Source organism: Sceloporus occidentalis, unplaced genomic scaffold (genome assembly GCF_023333645.1).
Source record: "Sceloporus occidentalis isolate IW3139 unplaced genomic scaffold, rSceOcc1.0.p SCAF_2, whole genome shotgun sequence".
Classification (NCBI taxonomy): Eukaryota; Metazoa; Chordata; class Lepidosauria; order Squamata; family Phrynosomatidae; genus Sceloporus; species Sceloporus occidentalis.
Genome location: NW_028316982.1, coordinates 19,651,208 through 19,666,879, shown reverse-complemented (window position 1 = coordinate 19,666,879; position 15,672 = coordinate 19,651,208). Strand labels below are relative to the sequence as shown.

Here is a 15,672-nt window from a genome sequence, read left to right as displayed (position 1 = left end):
ATCACGCACGACGTAAAGGGCGCACAGAGAGAGAAAGGATAGAGTGGAAAAAAAGAGAGCGATTATAGAGTTAGGAAATGAAGAGTGCCGCTTTCCCCCCTCACTTCCGGTACCATTTGGGAATTCCCAGCCTTTCTTCCTGAGAAGTACAAGGGAAGTGGAAGGTAGACTCAACACAAGGGAAGCCAGCGTGGCCTAGTGGCTTGAGCACCGGACTACGGCTCTAGGGACCAGGGTTCGAGCCCCAGCTCAGCCATGTTGACCTTGGGCAAGTCACACTCTCTCAGCCTCTCAGAGGATGGCAAGGGCAAGCCTCTCCCTGGACGAATCTTGCCAAGAAAACCCCATGAGAGGGTCTCCTTGAAGCCACTCAGCAACAACCAGCATCCCTGCTTTGCATGAGGGTGACTAAAGCATCCAGCATGATTTACCTGTTTGGACCATTGGGCAGCTTTCCCGCAAGCCCTCTTGCCTGGCTGGACAGTTAAATATTCTGGCATGCACTGTCTCCAATGCAATCCCTATCTCATTTTTAATAAGCTTTAAAAAAATTAAATACAAAATATAAATCCAAAGAGCACTGTGTCTGCATACATGTCAATGGAGCCCAAGGGTTTTTGCCTAGCCTTGAGAAGAGGGTCTCAGGGGAGGTCACTTTGAACAACTGATCTTTGGCTGCTGGCTGGAGTTATTCCTCCAGAGTATCAGCATTGGGTATCAGAGGGGATATTTGCTCCCTGCCTCCTGTGTCTTCAAGACTGCATCCATACTGCAGAAATAATCCAGTTTCACACCACTTTAACTGCCACAGCTCAATGCTATGGGATTCTGGGAATGGTAGTTTGTTGTGGCACGTCGCCTGCCAGCTGATGGAGACCTGCATGAATTTTCTAGGGCTTTCTTAAGCAAAGAGCACTCAGAAGTGTACCTTGCATATACTTTGCAGCACCTGGTCTTCATTGTCAGTTTCTCATCCAAGCATTAACCAGAGCTGATCCCACATAGCTTCCAAGATCTGACAGGATCTTGTAACTTTAGTGTTATTTAGGGCCCCTCTGCTTTACTATTACAGGGCCTCACTATGTCCAAACCATCACATCCCCCATTACCATGTACACATGTGGGAGCTGGACAGTGAAGGAAGCTGAAAAAGAAAACCCATTTGAGACGTGGTGCTGGAGTGCTGAAGATACCTTGAAGACAAACAAATGAGTTCTTGATCGGATGAGGCCTGAATACTCCCTGGAAGCCAAGATGATCAAACTGTTGGACTTTGGCTGTATCATGAGAATACATGACTCACTAGAAAAGGCAATGCTACTAGGAAAGGAGGAGGGAAGAAGAGAGGAAGATCTCACGTCAGATGATTAGACTTGACCATGAATCTACAGCCCCTACTGCAGAGCAATGGAGGACAGGGGCTCTTGGAGATGTCTCATCCACATGGTCACCATGAGCTGGGGCTGACCTGAGGGCAGTTAACACACAATGTAGGGCTGCCATGAACCAAAGCTGTAAACAATAACTTCTCCCACCTATGGCATGGGGATAATAGGCTATACACCAGGGCACCACCTTTCAATGGTGGCGGGATTCGATACCTGAGGCAAGACCTTATGCTATTGGTAGCAGTGCTGCTGGTAAGGTCTCCCACATTAGTCAGCCTTTTGCTGAGGAGCCAGACTAAATATGCTAAACATCTACCGGGCAGCAGTAGTGAGGGTGGCACTGGTGGAGGATCTCTCAAGAGACAACAGCAGTGGCACCATAGCTAACACTTGTTAACAAAGCTAATACAGTAAATCCCCTTTGAATGTTTTTTTACCACAAAACCCCTGATGAGACAATCCAAAATGAAACAAGATAGTTTCTGATGGTGAGACTCCCAGGTCTGAGGGCACTCAATGAACTACTGGGGTAAAGCCAGAGGACAGCTGCAAGTAGCACTGTGGCTAATGGCACACCTGGACTCAAGCCGAAAAGACTTCCAACTGTCAATGTGCTCAGAAGCTAAAGGAACACTGCACAAAGGCTATTCTTTCATTTTAGGCCTCCATTATTGTGGTGTAACTGTATTTCACTGTTGATGATTTCACTCTAAATCACTATGAATATAATTGGCAGAGTTTGGCATTTTTGAATACCTGTGATCTTGCACTTTAGTATTTTGGTCATGCTGGTGGCAAAAGATTAATCCTACTCTATAAACCTATCCTGTTATAACCAAAAATGAAAGTGTGGAATAAGCCTTTTCTGGCCAAATTTTGTTAGATATGTAAGTGCTACTAGACGGTGGACCACCAATATATTCACTACATATACTCTCTCATTTAGAGGGAGAAAGGCAAGCCAGCTCCATCAGACCTTGCCTGAAAGAAGGCCCTCCATTCATCCACCATCATCCAGAGGGAGAAAAGAACAGGCCAGCTCCATCGGGCCTAACCACAGTAAGAAGAGCCCTCCCTCCAGTCCATCTGCCATGGTTCAAGCCTCCGAGGGAAGAAGATCTGCTGGACTTTTCCCCTTTCCCACTGCCATTCCCTTCTCCTTTTGTGTCTTGTCTTTTTAGACTGTAAGCCAAAGGGCAGGGAAATAGCTAAATGTCTAATTAATAATTTGTAAGCTGCTCTGATAGCCTTTTGGCTGAAGAGCAGGGTATAAATAAATACTATTGTTATTATTATTACATACATTTTTCTCCTCTGAACTGTCTTGAACACAACAAGCAGTAAGGAAAGCTGCAAAGAAACATATGCTTCCAAGCAGACATCACTATAACAAGATAAATTTTTATCAGTCAAAAGTATATGCTCACTCAGCTTCACTCTTGCAGCTGTGTAACTGCCATGCTGTATTTCTCCTTGAAAATAACATTAGAGAACATTGGATGTATGTCACATACGAGAACTGTGGTGGACAGAGTCATATTGGAACATATCGAACAAAACCAACTATTCTCCCAACGTCACAGGTTGTGGGAACATGCACATATTTACTAGCAGTTGGCAGGGGAAAAATGGATTAGTCGTTAGGTTTAAACTTTATTCTCTTTACTGTGACCCAAATCAGAATTCAAACATTTCAATAAAACAATCATTAAAAGGCAAGAACTTGTTAACATATGAATATTTCACTATTACAGGAATGCAGAAAAAATACATCCATTCACTAGCCAGTAGGTATATTGCATACTTGACCAAGCTTCCACATATGGCAAATACAAAAACCTCTTCTTCCCACACTTTGTTTACAATAAAATGTTTTAATGTAACAGTCACTGATGATGACTTCAGAGTTTTGTAAGCCCTGGATAGGACAATGTAAATAAAAGCTACTGAGATCAGTGTCTTGAGTTGTACAGTGAAACATTTTGATTATGATGTATGAGAATCTTGCACTTTTACAGAAAGTAGTATTTAAGCACAGCTTGTTCTGTTAAAGTTCCCAGAAATAGCAGATTTCCCAACATTTAAAGCTTACTGCAGTCAATTATGTCATCTAGTAACAAGAACAACTTGGTCACAATGTTTGACTGCTTTCAACTAAGATTCAAATATACTAGAACTCTATTTGTATCACAGCCATGCTATAAATTTATGGAATACAAAACCCTGTAAGACTTTCAAAGCAGCTTTGATAAAATAATCAACTTAAGCTCTTTCAATTCTTCACAAGAGCAGCCCTGAGAATAGTATATTCAAGTCATGGCTCAACTAGCAGTGGTTTTGTTGAACACAAAAAAACAAACAGCAACACATCAAGAGGTAAACTTAAGATTTAAGAAGAGAATTCTCCAACATTTGAGGCAAGAGAAAATATAGTACACTGAACAAAAATATCAATGGTCCCAAAATGAAAGCTTGAACCATTACAAAACACCAAGATTGAGTTGTTCAGCCTTCATTTTAGCCTGTAGTTTGTTTGAAAAGAATTCTCTTGATAGTTCAAGAGTATTCTTAAAAATTAAATGCACCTTATTCCAACAAAAATAACCAGCATTTTAAAGTGGATTTAGAGAAACATGATTACCCTGAAATAGGCTTAGGAACCTGAAATATACAGCATTTATCTTTTATTAGCAACGTCAGTTTATTGTAAACCTGGTGATTTGTAGAAAGATTGCCCTCTACAAAATGAAATGGCTTTGTTACTGTCTTTGTTGCTGTGAAATAATGATATCATACAGCTGCATGCCAGTGTCCTATATATGATTTACCTAGCAGATGCTATACTTATTCAGCTAGCTTTGATAACCTGTAAATCCAGACACATAGAAGTCAAGGTGAAGTAGGACTCCCCCATTTCTGGGGCAAGGAGTAATTAAAGTAACATTTCCATAAGTTAGCTGCCTCCATACGTTTCAGCCATATGCATCCTTAAGATGACAGAAGCAATGAGATGTTAGCAGGAATCTTCAGATACTGTGACATAAATAATTCTCTCAGGCGCGTTACAGACCGCCCAAAACGGGCGGTCTTGCACTGCTGCTGGTTGCTGCATCCGGGAACCGCAGCAGCCAAACCGCACGGTTCCTGGGCGCAGCAAGAAAGAAGCGCCAAAATGGCGCTTCTTCCTACGCCCCGGAAATGGCGCTGCAAGGCGTGCACTCGCGGCGTCACTTCCGCCACGTGACGTCCGGATGCTATGCATCCGTGACATCAAAATGGTGGCACCTATCTGTATAGGGCGCCGCCATTTTGACACACTCGTTACGCACGAGGGGCAAGGCGCGTCAGGAAGAGCCGCCCCTTGCGCGTAACGACGGCGCCTCAGTTACTCGGGCACAGCTGCTAACTCCTGTAGAACATCTGAGAATGACTAATGATACTAGCCAACAAAGTCTGTTTTTCAAATTAGGATTTCCCGTTCCTATCAAGACTGAGAATCAGCTACCCAGGAATACTGGCATGATTGGACTAACAATGATAAAATCCTCTAACTTTCTAGTAGCCCTAGATCTTCAAAACATATAGTTATTTGACATTATATCAAGACTGTGCTTTATTCAAGAGTGTTTATTGCCAAACCAATCTGCATTGTGCCCCTTCTCTGCATAGATATTTGCTCAGTTAAATTTAGAGAATGGTGCAACTCAAAACCCACAAGATGTTGTTAAGACTCCAAGTTCCAGCACAGCCAATCATGAAGAATGCTGGGAGTTGCAGTCCAACAGTATCTGGAAAAGTGCAGATTCCTATCCAATCTAGAACTTACTGTGAGATCGTCATAAAGTTTACATCTCTATAACTTCACTGGCGATGGGCAACCATATTCCCAAATATAGTTCAAAATTCTGCATCCTAACCCCCCACCCACCCACCCACCCCAAAGGTACCCAAAATAAACCAAGCATGTTTTAACAACCCAGTCACTAGTTCAGGTTAGTCAGTTGCTACCAATATTTAAGGCAAATATAAGTCATTAGGTTTCTCCAAATGCTAACTAAGCAGAAGCATGATCTTCCAAGCAGAAGATCATGTCTATTAGTGGTTAGGCATTTGCCTGTTCAGTGTAACCAAGTCCTGCACAAATAGATTTTGAGTCAAAGTGACCCTGTTACATAGCCCTGAAGTTCTTCCATTTGACAGAATGCTGAGTCATAGTTCTTTAGCAGGTCTGAATCCCATGACCTAAATTATTTGGGTGAAACAGGGTTTAAATTTAGCCTTCATATAAGTTGCCACTATGCACACTTTTGTTCCAGTTCCTAAAAAGAAGCCAAGCATTCTACTTGTGCTACAAAACTAAAGTTAAAATCCAAAACAAGTACATATAATACTGAAACACTTGAGGCTTTCCCTTCTTTTAAACTAGAAGAGTGGCTGAACTCCATATTGAAATCAAAGGCCTCTAGTGAATCACACCCCTAACCCCTGAACATTTGTGCACTATTAACCAGAGTATGAAAGCATCCAATATCCTGGATGTTTGCATCACAGGCAAATGGCAACATGTTAAGAGTGAGCCAGAGCCAGCAAGACTACAGATGCATACTGTTGTACATGGCCATCAGCACTGGCATTTTGATCATAGGATTTCCTTTGTCTCTAGCTCAGTGAGTATTCACAGTTCAGTGCAAGCCATATTTTACAATGTTTAAGATAAAAATGGTTATTTTCATTGATTTAAAATGTTGTACTTAAACACTATTCTTAAACCCAAACTTAGTACTATCTTGGTATTGGCACTGCTATACAGTTTCATTCGAGCAAAGCATACTAGTTTAATACCTCATGATCTAAAATGACAGTTTTGACTGCCTTGCCATTCCTGTAAGCACTTGAACTTCAGCAATTTTAGTATTGCCAAATGGCTTGCAACATTAGTCAGCTCTATTTTCAAACAAAGACACGAGGTTGCTAGTGAAGGTTATAGCTTTGGTGATAATCAGAACTAAAATACAAGATTTGCAGTTGCCAGAACTTGAGCAACTGCCTAGATCCAGATGGTCCTATTTGCAAGGTTTTATGGCTACAGCACATTCTTCGCTCATTGCACACATAACAGATACCTACAACAGAAAAAAAGCACATGGTTAGATTATTTGACCAAGATTATATTTGCATCAAGTCTAGTGTGGCAGTGGTTCAGTGTTACCCAAGTTCTGGTGCCAGTACTTCTAACTCAACATTTAGCAAACTGTCCTCAATCCCATTAAAATATTCATATAGAGACAAAGTAACTCATATTTGATCAACTGTTAATATCAGAAAAAATATGCAAAGGAATACTTTTAGGACTAAAATTTTACCTGGAAATCTTCGCCTGCGTTGTATTTCCCCTCTATTTCTTTGCCTAGTTCACCTTCTGGAACCTTTAGATCCTCACGAACTTCACCACTTTCCGTCAGTAAAGAGAGGTAGCCGTCCTGTATACAGATTAGCTGTGGGAAAGTGTGTAAAATAAACAGGATTTGATTTGGATTCTTAACTAAAGTGACAAAATTTAAACATAAATTCAATGGGACAGATACTAGCTTTAGCTATTTTGACTTTGCTTTCTGGATCTCTCATAGACACAAAAAAGCCACCTTATACACAACTCACCCTCAACCATATTGACTTTGTCAATTGTATAACGTGAACCACATTTACTTCATCAAACTAAATGCTTCTTTGTTAGCACATTCTAGTTAAAGAAAAAATGAGAAATTCATGCTACAACTACCAGACAGTTTTCTAATCTTTGCTCATTGAAAGCAAAAAGAATACAATTTCACTTGACTGTGTTAATTATTTTGCAGTTTGTTAAATATTTAACTATTCAGTCTGCTGAGTCCCAGCCCTGGGGGAAAGGTGGAGCATAAATGACTGAATGACTGACTGACTGATAGCCGTCATAATTATTCTGGGTGGAGCAGAAAGTGTTTCAGAGGACTGCCAAATACTTTAAACTTCTTTTTGGCATTTTATCTGCCCTGTATTTAAGCATAAAATATTTAGTTCACTTCAGCAAAAATTCATGCAAATTTAACCATATGGGAGCCAACTGAAATTAAATGTAGTAAGGTACACATATATTTTTCATACAATCACAGCTTTTAGATAGTAACACTTACAGGGTATGAATCCCTGCTCACCCATGGAAACCCACTAGATGACCTTAGTCAAGTCACACCTTATCAGTCTCAGAAGATAGCAATGACAAACCCCCTCTAAATAAATCTTGCCAAGAAAACCTCATTACACATTCATCTTAGGGTCGCCTTAAGTCAGAAACGACTTGAAGGTACATAACAGCTGCAGCAGCAGTAGTCACCCCTCCATCTGCAAATTCTCTATTCATGGATTCTACCATCCACTATTATTTCTTAATTTGCGGTATTTATACCCTCCCTTCAGCCCTAAAGGCTCTCAGAGCGGCTACTTGAGAATACCCCTCCCCCAAAATCTGAATAGCAGACCTTGATTTTCCCCCTTTATTATAAGAGATGCAATATTACTATGCCACTGGAACAAAACCCTAGAGAGTCCACTGAACTCTATATTCTCCACGCTGAAGGTAAATTAACATTGTGATGGGAATAGGGAAGTCCTATTTAACTGAAAGTGAGTTGTGGAGTGGAGTGCAATGGAGTGAGGGAGAGCCTGGTATTTCTTTTGATGGGTTCTTGGGTGGCTAAATTTTGGAGCTTAAATCAAGAGTGCTTGTTGGTGTGTTTATCACGTTTTACCTTGATAGAAAAACCTGATTTGCTTAGAAAACCATGCAGGAGGGCTTTCCCTCCTTTGTAAGTGCAATCCTGATCCAAATCAGGGGGACCTAGAGGCTGCCTTTACCTTTTTTTCTAACATGGATCTCCTACTAGTTTTAACCAGATATATTCTTAGACTGCACTTGTTCTTCATCAATGTGTTTTCACATTTCATTTCATTTTTTCCCTGTTAACATTTGTTTCAATTTACACAAGCAATTCTCCTTTGTACAAGACAATGTTCACGTTTTGGATTCTTTTCTTTAAATAAACATTAAATTTGTGCGCATGAACCTTTACTGAACCAAACCGATTTATTACAATGTGCCCTAAATAAAGGAATGGACTCCATTGGCTATCAGTCTACTCCTTGGCATAATTAAAAAGCTCATTATAACCCATTAACCCCTATATGACTTGGGTACAGGCCATCTGTACCATATTTCCCCACAGAAGCCTGCCTGAGCTGTGGTATCTTCATGGGAGGCCCCTCCCTTGGTTGTGCCTCTCAGAACCATGTTTGGTGGGAACCTATAAACACCATTTCCAGACTATGAAATTCCCTACTGAAGCTAGACTGATGCTTTTGTTGTCTTTTCCTTGCTATACAAATATCTTTTTATTTGAGGAGGCATTTAGCAATTAAGGTAGGCTGCTGTAGAAACGTCTTTTAACCATGTGAGTGCTACTTCTTCTTTCTGAGCCCAATTTTGCAGAGAAAGGCAGAAAAAAAATCTAATAAAGAAACAAATGTTCAAATGGAATTGTGACATAACTAGTTGTTGAAAGAGGAAGGCAGGCAAGGCAGGATTCTTACTGATGTAAACTTAAGCAGGTACCAACTGGATGGATCTATCAGGGATGGGATAACCATGACCTTCCAAGTGTTGCTGGGCTACAAATCCCATCAGATCTAACCACTCCAGTGAAACATCTAGAGAGCTACAGGCTACCAAATCCCAGTCTATACTTCATGCATACTTACTTGATAATCATTCCTCTTGATATTTGGAACATCCATGTTGTGAGTGGAAGGGCAAATATCTTCATATTTTTTGCCAGTGAATACATCAATGCCAACTAAATGGACCTAGAGGAATGTTCATATGTCAGATATTTAAAATACAAAGAAATACAAAGAAAATTATGTAAAAACAATGTATTATCCCAGTCTCATTACTCTCAGTTTGTTTTTGCTTAAAAGTGGCTGGGAGTTTGGGAGCATGACCCTTTAGAGTGCTCTGGCGTAGCCAGGGTTATATGGTGAATTCTGAATGGGTACTAGAAATATCCAGGTGCCTAGGTCTAAGGGGAAGATGCAGGATTCACTTAGATTTAATGCAGGAGAGTGCTTGAGCTTTGATGATGTACATAGTATGTGCTATTCTGCCACGCCAAAATGGTGCCTGTGCATTCTTGTGTGCAGAGGAGGTGGAGATTCCTCTCCCCTTAGGAAACCCAGATGCATTAGTCTCCACGTGTGGAATCTGAGCCACCTCATCTATCTTCCAACCAGCCTCCTCATTACTGGCCTTGGCCAGAATTGCTGCTCTTCTTGGGCTCCAACTCCTTTACCACAATTTGGTAAATTCACTTATAGAAGTCAATGTGAAGGGCCAAACAATAGCATTATTATTATTATTATTATTATTATTATTATTTATAATTATATAGCACTGTAGATTTGCACAGCGCTGTACATAAAAACAATAAATAGATAAGAGTAAACCTGCTTATGGCGTACAATCTAGGAAATAATAGGATAATACATAAAAATACATAGCAATACAGGAAATGGTTCAATAAAACAGGCAACAAAAAGAACATCAAATAGCAAATGATAATCACGCAATGCCTGGGAACGCTTCTCTGAACAGGATGGTCTTCAACTCCATTTTGAAGCTGGTTAAAGAAGTGATGGCCCTTACTCATGGGGGAAGGAGGTTCCAAGAGTGAGGGGCAGCAAGTGAAAAGGGACGAGTCTGAGATGGGCAGAGAAAATCCTGGGCTGAAAATCCCAACCTTGACTACCAGAACGGAGGGCCCGAGCGGGAAGGTGAGGAGAAAGAAGGTCTGATAAATAGGGGGGGCAGCCCAGGGAGGTGAAGAAAGAGACAATGAAGATTCACTCACCCTGGGAGTGCAACTGAGGGCAACTGGTGGTCCTCTGGACCAGGTGCCTTGTCCAGTGTAGCAACTATGTAAGATCTCTACCAAAGTTGGCTGTCCACCCAAAGAGTTGGCAAGTGTGCAGGAAGCCTCTCCACACTTTCAGGTAAATCTACTTCCTATGGCCTCTTGGGGAGAAAAAAAGCCCTTGTCCTGGGACCCTCCCAGTCTGGAAGTTCTCAGAGAATTCAAGCAAGAGTGAGAACAGGCTGTCTTTTTCTGTCTGCCTAAATGCAGCCATCCCCAAGGAAGGTAAACCAGGATCTTAAAAACAGAGAAGAAGCAGAGCAACTGTGTGTTCTGGAGCAGGCAGGACCAGTAATTAGGGGTGCAGTGGGGTTTTCCTCTCAAGAAAAGATATTTAAAGATTTTGAATGGCTGGTGCTGCCTTCTGAGGCAGCAAAGAGGAATAACTCATTGCTCTTCTCCACTGATGGAAAATAATGCACATCCACACAAAGAAGAGAAGTTGAAGGTGCTCTGAGAAAAATTGTAATGCTTCATTCAGGCATTTGCACCATTCACAAGGTTAGTATTGATTAAACACATGTATCTTAAAATCCTTGAGTCTAACACACCATGCTACTACAGCATTTTCAGTGCTCAAACTTATTTTTTCTCCTGTTCATGTCAGCAGGCACCAAAATTCATTCCATAATGTATAAGATCATTGTCTATTACTGTCTCGTGCCAACTCTATGCTTAAGCATTTATTTGAACCTAAAACCTATTGCATATCCAGCTGTGCAAGATGATTTTTAATCTTAGAAGCTGTTTTTGTGCACAGTTAACAGCTCCATTCCAAGCCACTTATCTCTGCTTATCATCTTCAAAGTATTGCCCATCTAAGTTAATATATAACAAGAACTATCACAACCGTACGTGTGTGGACCAGCTGTTCTAAACTGAGGCATTTATCCAAATGCATCCTACATGCTCCAGGAAGAGTAGCTCAGGCAAGTTAACAGAATCTAATTTCTGTTCTCTCCCTACTTTATGTAACTACTTTCTCTACTAGAAAATTGCTGTCATTTTAATAGGTTGAATTTTTAAACTGTATTGTATTTAATCCTGTTTTTAAAAAAGGGGGGTCAGTTTATTTATTGAGAGCATGTATTATTCCAAAATATTCTAGTCATGTTAGCTGCCTTGATTGCTGCAGCAGAAAGGTGGGGTATAAGAATAAAGTTTATTATTATTTATTTTAACAGCATTTTGTTCAATGAGCCCTGACTTGTAAATTTGATTTGCTGGATCAATCCAGACAGTGGCAATCCAAATCTGAATGAAACACTGTAGCATAATCAGATTCTCCGAACCATAATCCCCAAGATGAGGTCATAGTGCAGGATGACATTCAATTTTCCTCTTCCCTCATGAAAGTGGTTTCCCTGTTCCATGCCCTGTTATGATTATGGTAATTAAGACCAGAACAAAGAGCATCCAAACTATGATTTAAGAGAACTAGAATTTAGTCCCTCAACTTTTCAGTCCAGCATTCAGGAATGCTGTCCCATTTGGAGCAGGAGATACATTGCATTTTTATGGATGAATTATGTTTCCAATACTGAGATACTCACCTCATACAAGATGCTTAGCCAGATCACAAACAGTACAAGAGGATAGTCAATTGGACTGAAATGCCAACAAGTAGCAAATTACACAAAACTCACACTGTACAAAATGCAAAATGAACATAAAGTTCAGCATTCATAAGCTAAAATGCAGAGACCTATGTCTAACAGAAGTGAAGGAAGAGATTACCTTTGCATGACCATGTTTGCCAGTTTTGGAAGTTGACATCTCCACAATCTTGCAGGGACGTCCCTTCAGCACCACAAAGCCGTTCTTGCGAAGAGCAGAACACTGCATTGGGTAGGTGGCAGATGCACCAGCATCTCCAGTGGTGAAGTCAACTTCATCAGCCATAGTAGGAAGTGTGTTCCAGCAAATACTGAAATTCCACAGTCACTTATCAGTCATTTACAAATTTTATCAATCAATTAATACAACTACGTCACCCAAATACAATCTCTACAGAGCATTCAATAAATAAGGATTAATATTCTTCCCACTGCAGTCACCTTACATCTTAAGTCATTAACACTGATGTTACACAAAATGCCCTGCTTTGTGCCACACTGGACTAATTCATAAATGTAGCACCATAGGGTGTTGAAATGTGATAGCTGAACCACATTAAGTGAATGTTCTGCATGAGTGCATCCCCAAAATCAAGGCCATACAATCTGATAACAGCAGACAAGGGTAAAAAAAACCACATTCTCAAGTCACTTGATCCCTGTGTGATGCTTAAATGCGTCATGCTTTCAGTCAATGTCTTTCAACAGGTCAGGGAGAAACAGGAGGAAAAAATACCAACAGAAATTCCAAAAGGTTTATAAACTATGGTCCAGAAATAATCCATCTTGAGACTGTTTTAACTGCCCTGGCTCAGTGCTAGGGAATCCTTGGAATTGTAGTTTATTGTGGCACCAGAGCTCTCTGACAGAGAAGGCTAAATGTCTCACAAAACTAGTTTCCAGAATCCCCTAGCATTGAGCCAGGACAGTTAAAGTAGTCTCAAACTGGACTATTTCTGCAGTGTGTTTTGACCTAGGAAATATGAAGATAAACCAAGTGGAAATGCTAAAGATAAAACTGCTACAGATGATCTCACTGGCATCTGATTCATCACTATCCAGAAGCTATGACGGTGTGGCATAGGTGAGCAAGTAGGTGGATCTAGGGCCAAATAGAATAACACGTGAGAATATTGCATTTTTAGACATGTACAAAAAATGGCAAGTATACCTTCCCATGCCCTCCCCATGCCCTCTTTTACACATAATCGAAGTCCGTCTTTATTTGCATCTGATTACTTTGGTCTCAGCCTAAATACCCTAAAGGAACGAGATCCTCTGGACTTGGAAGAGGTCAGCTCTCACTAGTACTGGGATGGGAGAGTGCCAACAAATGCTGTGCTGTATGCTATTTCTCAGATAGAGGAACTACCTCTGAGTATTCCTTGCCTAAGATAATCCTGTGAAATTCATGGGATCACCATAAATGAACAGATGACTTCAAGCCACACACACACCTTGGTATCAGTTTTGCATCTAGGTTTTTCTTGGAAGGGCGCAAGACAATACATTCACTGGAGATAGGCATGACATCTAGTAGAGGTTGCTTAACTAAGACCTCCATCTTCAAAAGCAATACATTCCTGCATTTCAGGTGCCGGGAGGTATGAATAAGGAGTGGCTATTACCCTCACAAATTGTTTGTGAGCTTTTCAGAAGCATTTGGGTGCAAGCCTGTTGGCCAACTACAATTATTCTGGCCAAAGGCAGCCAGTTTTAAAACCAAAGGCGGGAAATGGAGTCTGAACAACCAATCTGAAAGAAAAGACTTAGGCTGTATATCCAGTGTGCTTTGTAACAGATTGCATGTGACATCCCTTTATTGCAAGGTTTCAGAAAGTGCCTTGGGGCAGTTTCAGAGGGATCCTGCCTCCTCAGTTCAAGCTTTAGCAAGGTCTCAGATTCTCAAAACTACATTTTCAAGGGCTGTAGGTGCTCCTGTTGGGAGGACTGGACTGAGAAGCCCACTTCGGCCACCCCAGCTGCATCCCACTGAACCCAAGCACATTCCCACAGTAATTTATACATTTTGCTATGGCGATTTTACAAGATTAGGCACCTTTCGATACGATATGATTGCTTTGGGAGGGTGAGAACCGAAGAATGGTACATGGGGTTGCTGTTGCGTCCCTTCAAGTTGTTTTCAATATAGGGTAAGGTGAACCTACCATGGGGTTTTCTTGGCCAGATTTCTTCAGACAGGGCTTGTACTGTCATCCTCTGAGGCTGAGCGTGTGACTTGCCCATGGTCATCCGGTGGGTTTCCACTGAGTGGAGATTTGAACCCAGGTTTCCCATTGTCCTAGTCTAGCACTCAGACTATTAACCATACTGGCTCTCTAGCACTAATTTTTGCTTATTTTCTGCAAATGAAACCCATGTTCATACACCTGGCAGAATAAAACAGGTGAAGTTAAGTTCAGCCCACTTTCCCCTTCTTTATTTCTAACAGCAGCTATGACCAGTACTTTCCTCTCTAGGTGGGGATTTGAACCCTGGTCTCCAGAGTCGCAGCCCAACGCCCAAACCACGATGAGACGCTGCTGGCTTGGTTTAGCACATGGGCCGCTAAGATAAACAGCGCAGACTTTGAACAAACCGGACCAGGTCGCCTTTTTAAGGTGGCTATGGTCAAAAACATACTGCAGAAGTAATCCAGTTTGAGACCACTTTAACTGCCTTGGCTCAGTGCTAGGGAACCTTGGGGGTTGTAGTTTACCACTTCTCTGCTCTCTCGCAGACAAGGCTAAACGTCTCACAAAACTACACTTCCCAGAATTCCACAGCTTGGCGACACAGGGCAGTTAAAGGGCAAGTCACACTCTCTCAGGGAAAAAAGAATCATAATCCGTTTTGAGGCCGCTTTCACTGCCCTGGCTCCATGCTGTGGAATTCTGGGAACTGTAGTTTGTTGTGGCAAACTACAGTTCCCAGAATTCCACAGCATGGAGCCAGGGCGGTGAAAGCGGCCTCAAAACGGATTATCTCTACAGTGTGCCTACAACCTGAGTTGTTTAAATATTAAGGACTTTTAAGACTCCTTTTTAAGCCGCCTCGAGCTCCATGAGAGAGAAAAGGGCGAGCTAGGGAATTAAAAGTTGTTCTCAAAACTTGGGGCCCTCATGACGGAGCCGGTGTTATGTATTTGAAAGTAGTTCTTAGAAACCGTAGTAAGCCGCTCTTGAGTGGCAGCATTGAGGAAAAAGCGGGCTACACAATAACAATAATAGTAGCATCGGGGCGGCGAGGGGCGAAGACGGAGCTTCGGGGGGAGCCCTCATGGAACGGCTCCTTATTCCCGCCTGAGGTAAAATCTCCATGGCAACCGTTTCGAACGCGCGCGCGCGCCAACCGCCCCCCTCGCTCCCCCCCCCCTTTTCCAACGGTCCCAACGGTCGAATGGAACGTTGGAGGCGCCGCACGCGCCGGCGTCAGGGAAACGCTTACCTCGCACGACACACGCGGCAGGGAGGGAGGGAGGGAGGGGGAGAGAGAGAGAGAGAGCGAGGCAGAGAGAAGGAGAAGGAGCGCCGCCGACGCAACGCGCACGCGCAGAGCCGCCGGAAAGGAAGGAATTAAGGCCAAGGAGGAAGCGAACCTCGCTTGCGTCGGAGTCTGAGGGGAGCCAGAGCGCATGCGTGCCACACGTACGTTCCAACGAAGGCT

At 42.1% G+C, this 15,672-nt stretch overlaps 1 protein-coding gene across 4 annotated transcripts; it reads right to left on the bottom strand.

The window, feature by feature from the left end:
* Positions 1-5,321: 5,321 nt before the first annotated feature.
* Positions 5,322-15,657, bottom strand: EIF5A2 (eukaryotic translation initiation factor 5A2). Of its 4 annotated transcripts, none has more exons than XM_089508853.1 (5): positions 15,605-15,657; positions 12,128-12,317; positions 9,180-9,284; positions 6,752-6,883; positions 5,322-6,511 (listed from the first exon to the last, which is right to left on the bottom strand). In XM_089508853.1, exons 1-5 carry the CDS (start codon positions 15,640-15,642, stop codon positions 6,452-6,454), a joined length of 525 nt encoding a protein of 174 aa, XP_089364979.1. In that variant the 5' UTR covers positions 15,643-15,657; the 3' UTR covers positions 5,322-6,451. The 4 variants fall into 4 exon arrangements, with proteins under 4 accessions (XP_089364979.1, XP_089364982.1, XP_089364980.1 ...); XM_089508856.1 differs by lacking the exon at positions 15,605-15,657 and adding an exon at positions 15,454-15,545; XM_089508854.1 differs by lacking the exon at positions 15,605-15,657 and adding an exon at positions 14,175-14,843.
* Between the last annotated feature and the right edge of the window lie 15 nt (positions 15,658-15,672).

Bases quoted from the DNA above. Each gene is read 5' to 3' on its own strand.
- EIF5A2 (XM_089508852.1), bottom strand. From the start codon at position 13,570: ATGGAGGTCTTAGTTAAGCAACCTCTACTAGATGTCATGCCTATCTCC. The intron at 6,884-9,179 runs GTAAGTATGCAT...ACTTTCCCACAG, and splicing joins TCAAGAGGAATGATTATCAA to CTAATCTGTATACAGGACGG. The intron at 6,512-6,751 runs GTAAAATTTTAG...TTTCTGTTGTAG, and splicing joins ACGCAGGCGAAGATTTCCAG to GTATCTGTTATGTGTGCAAT.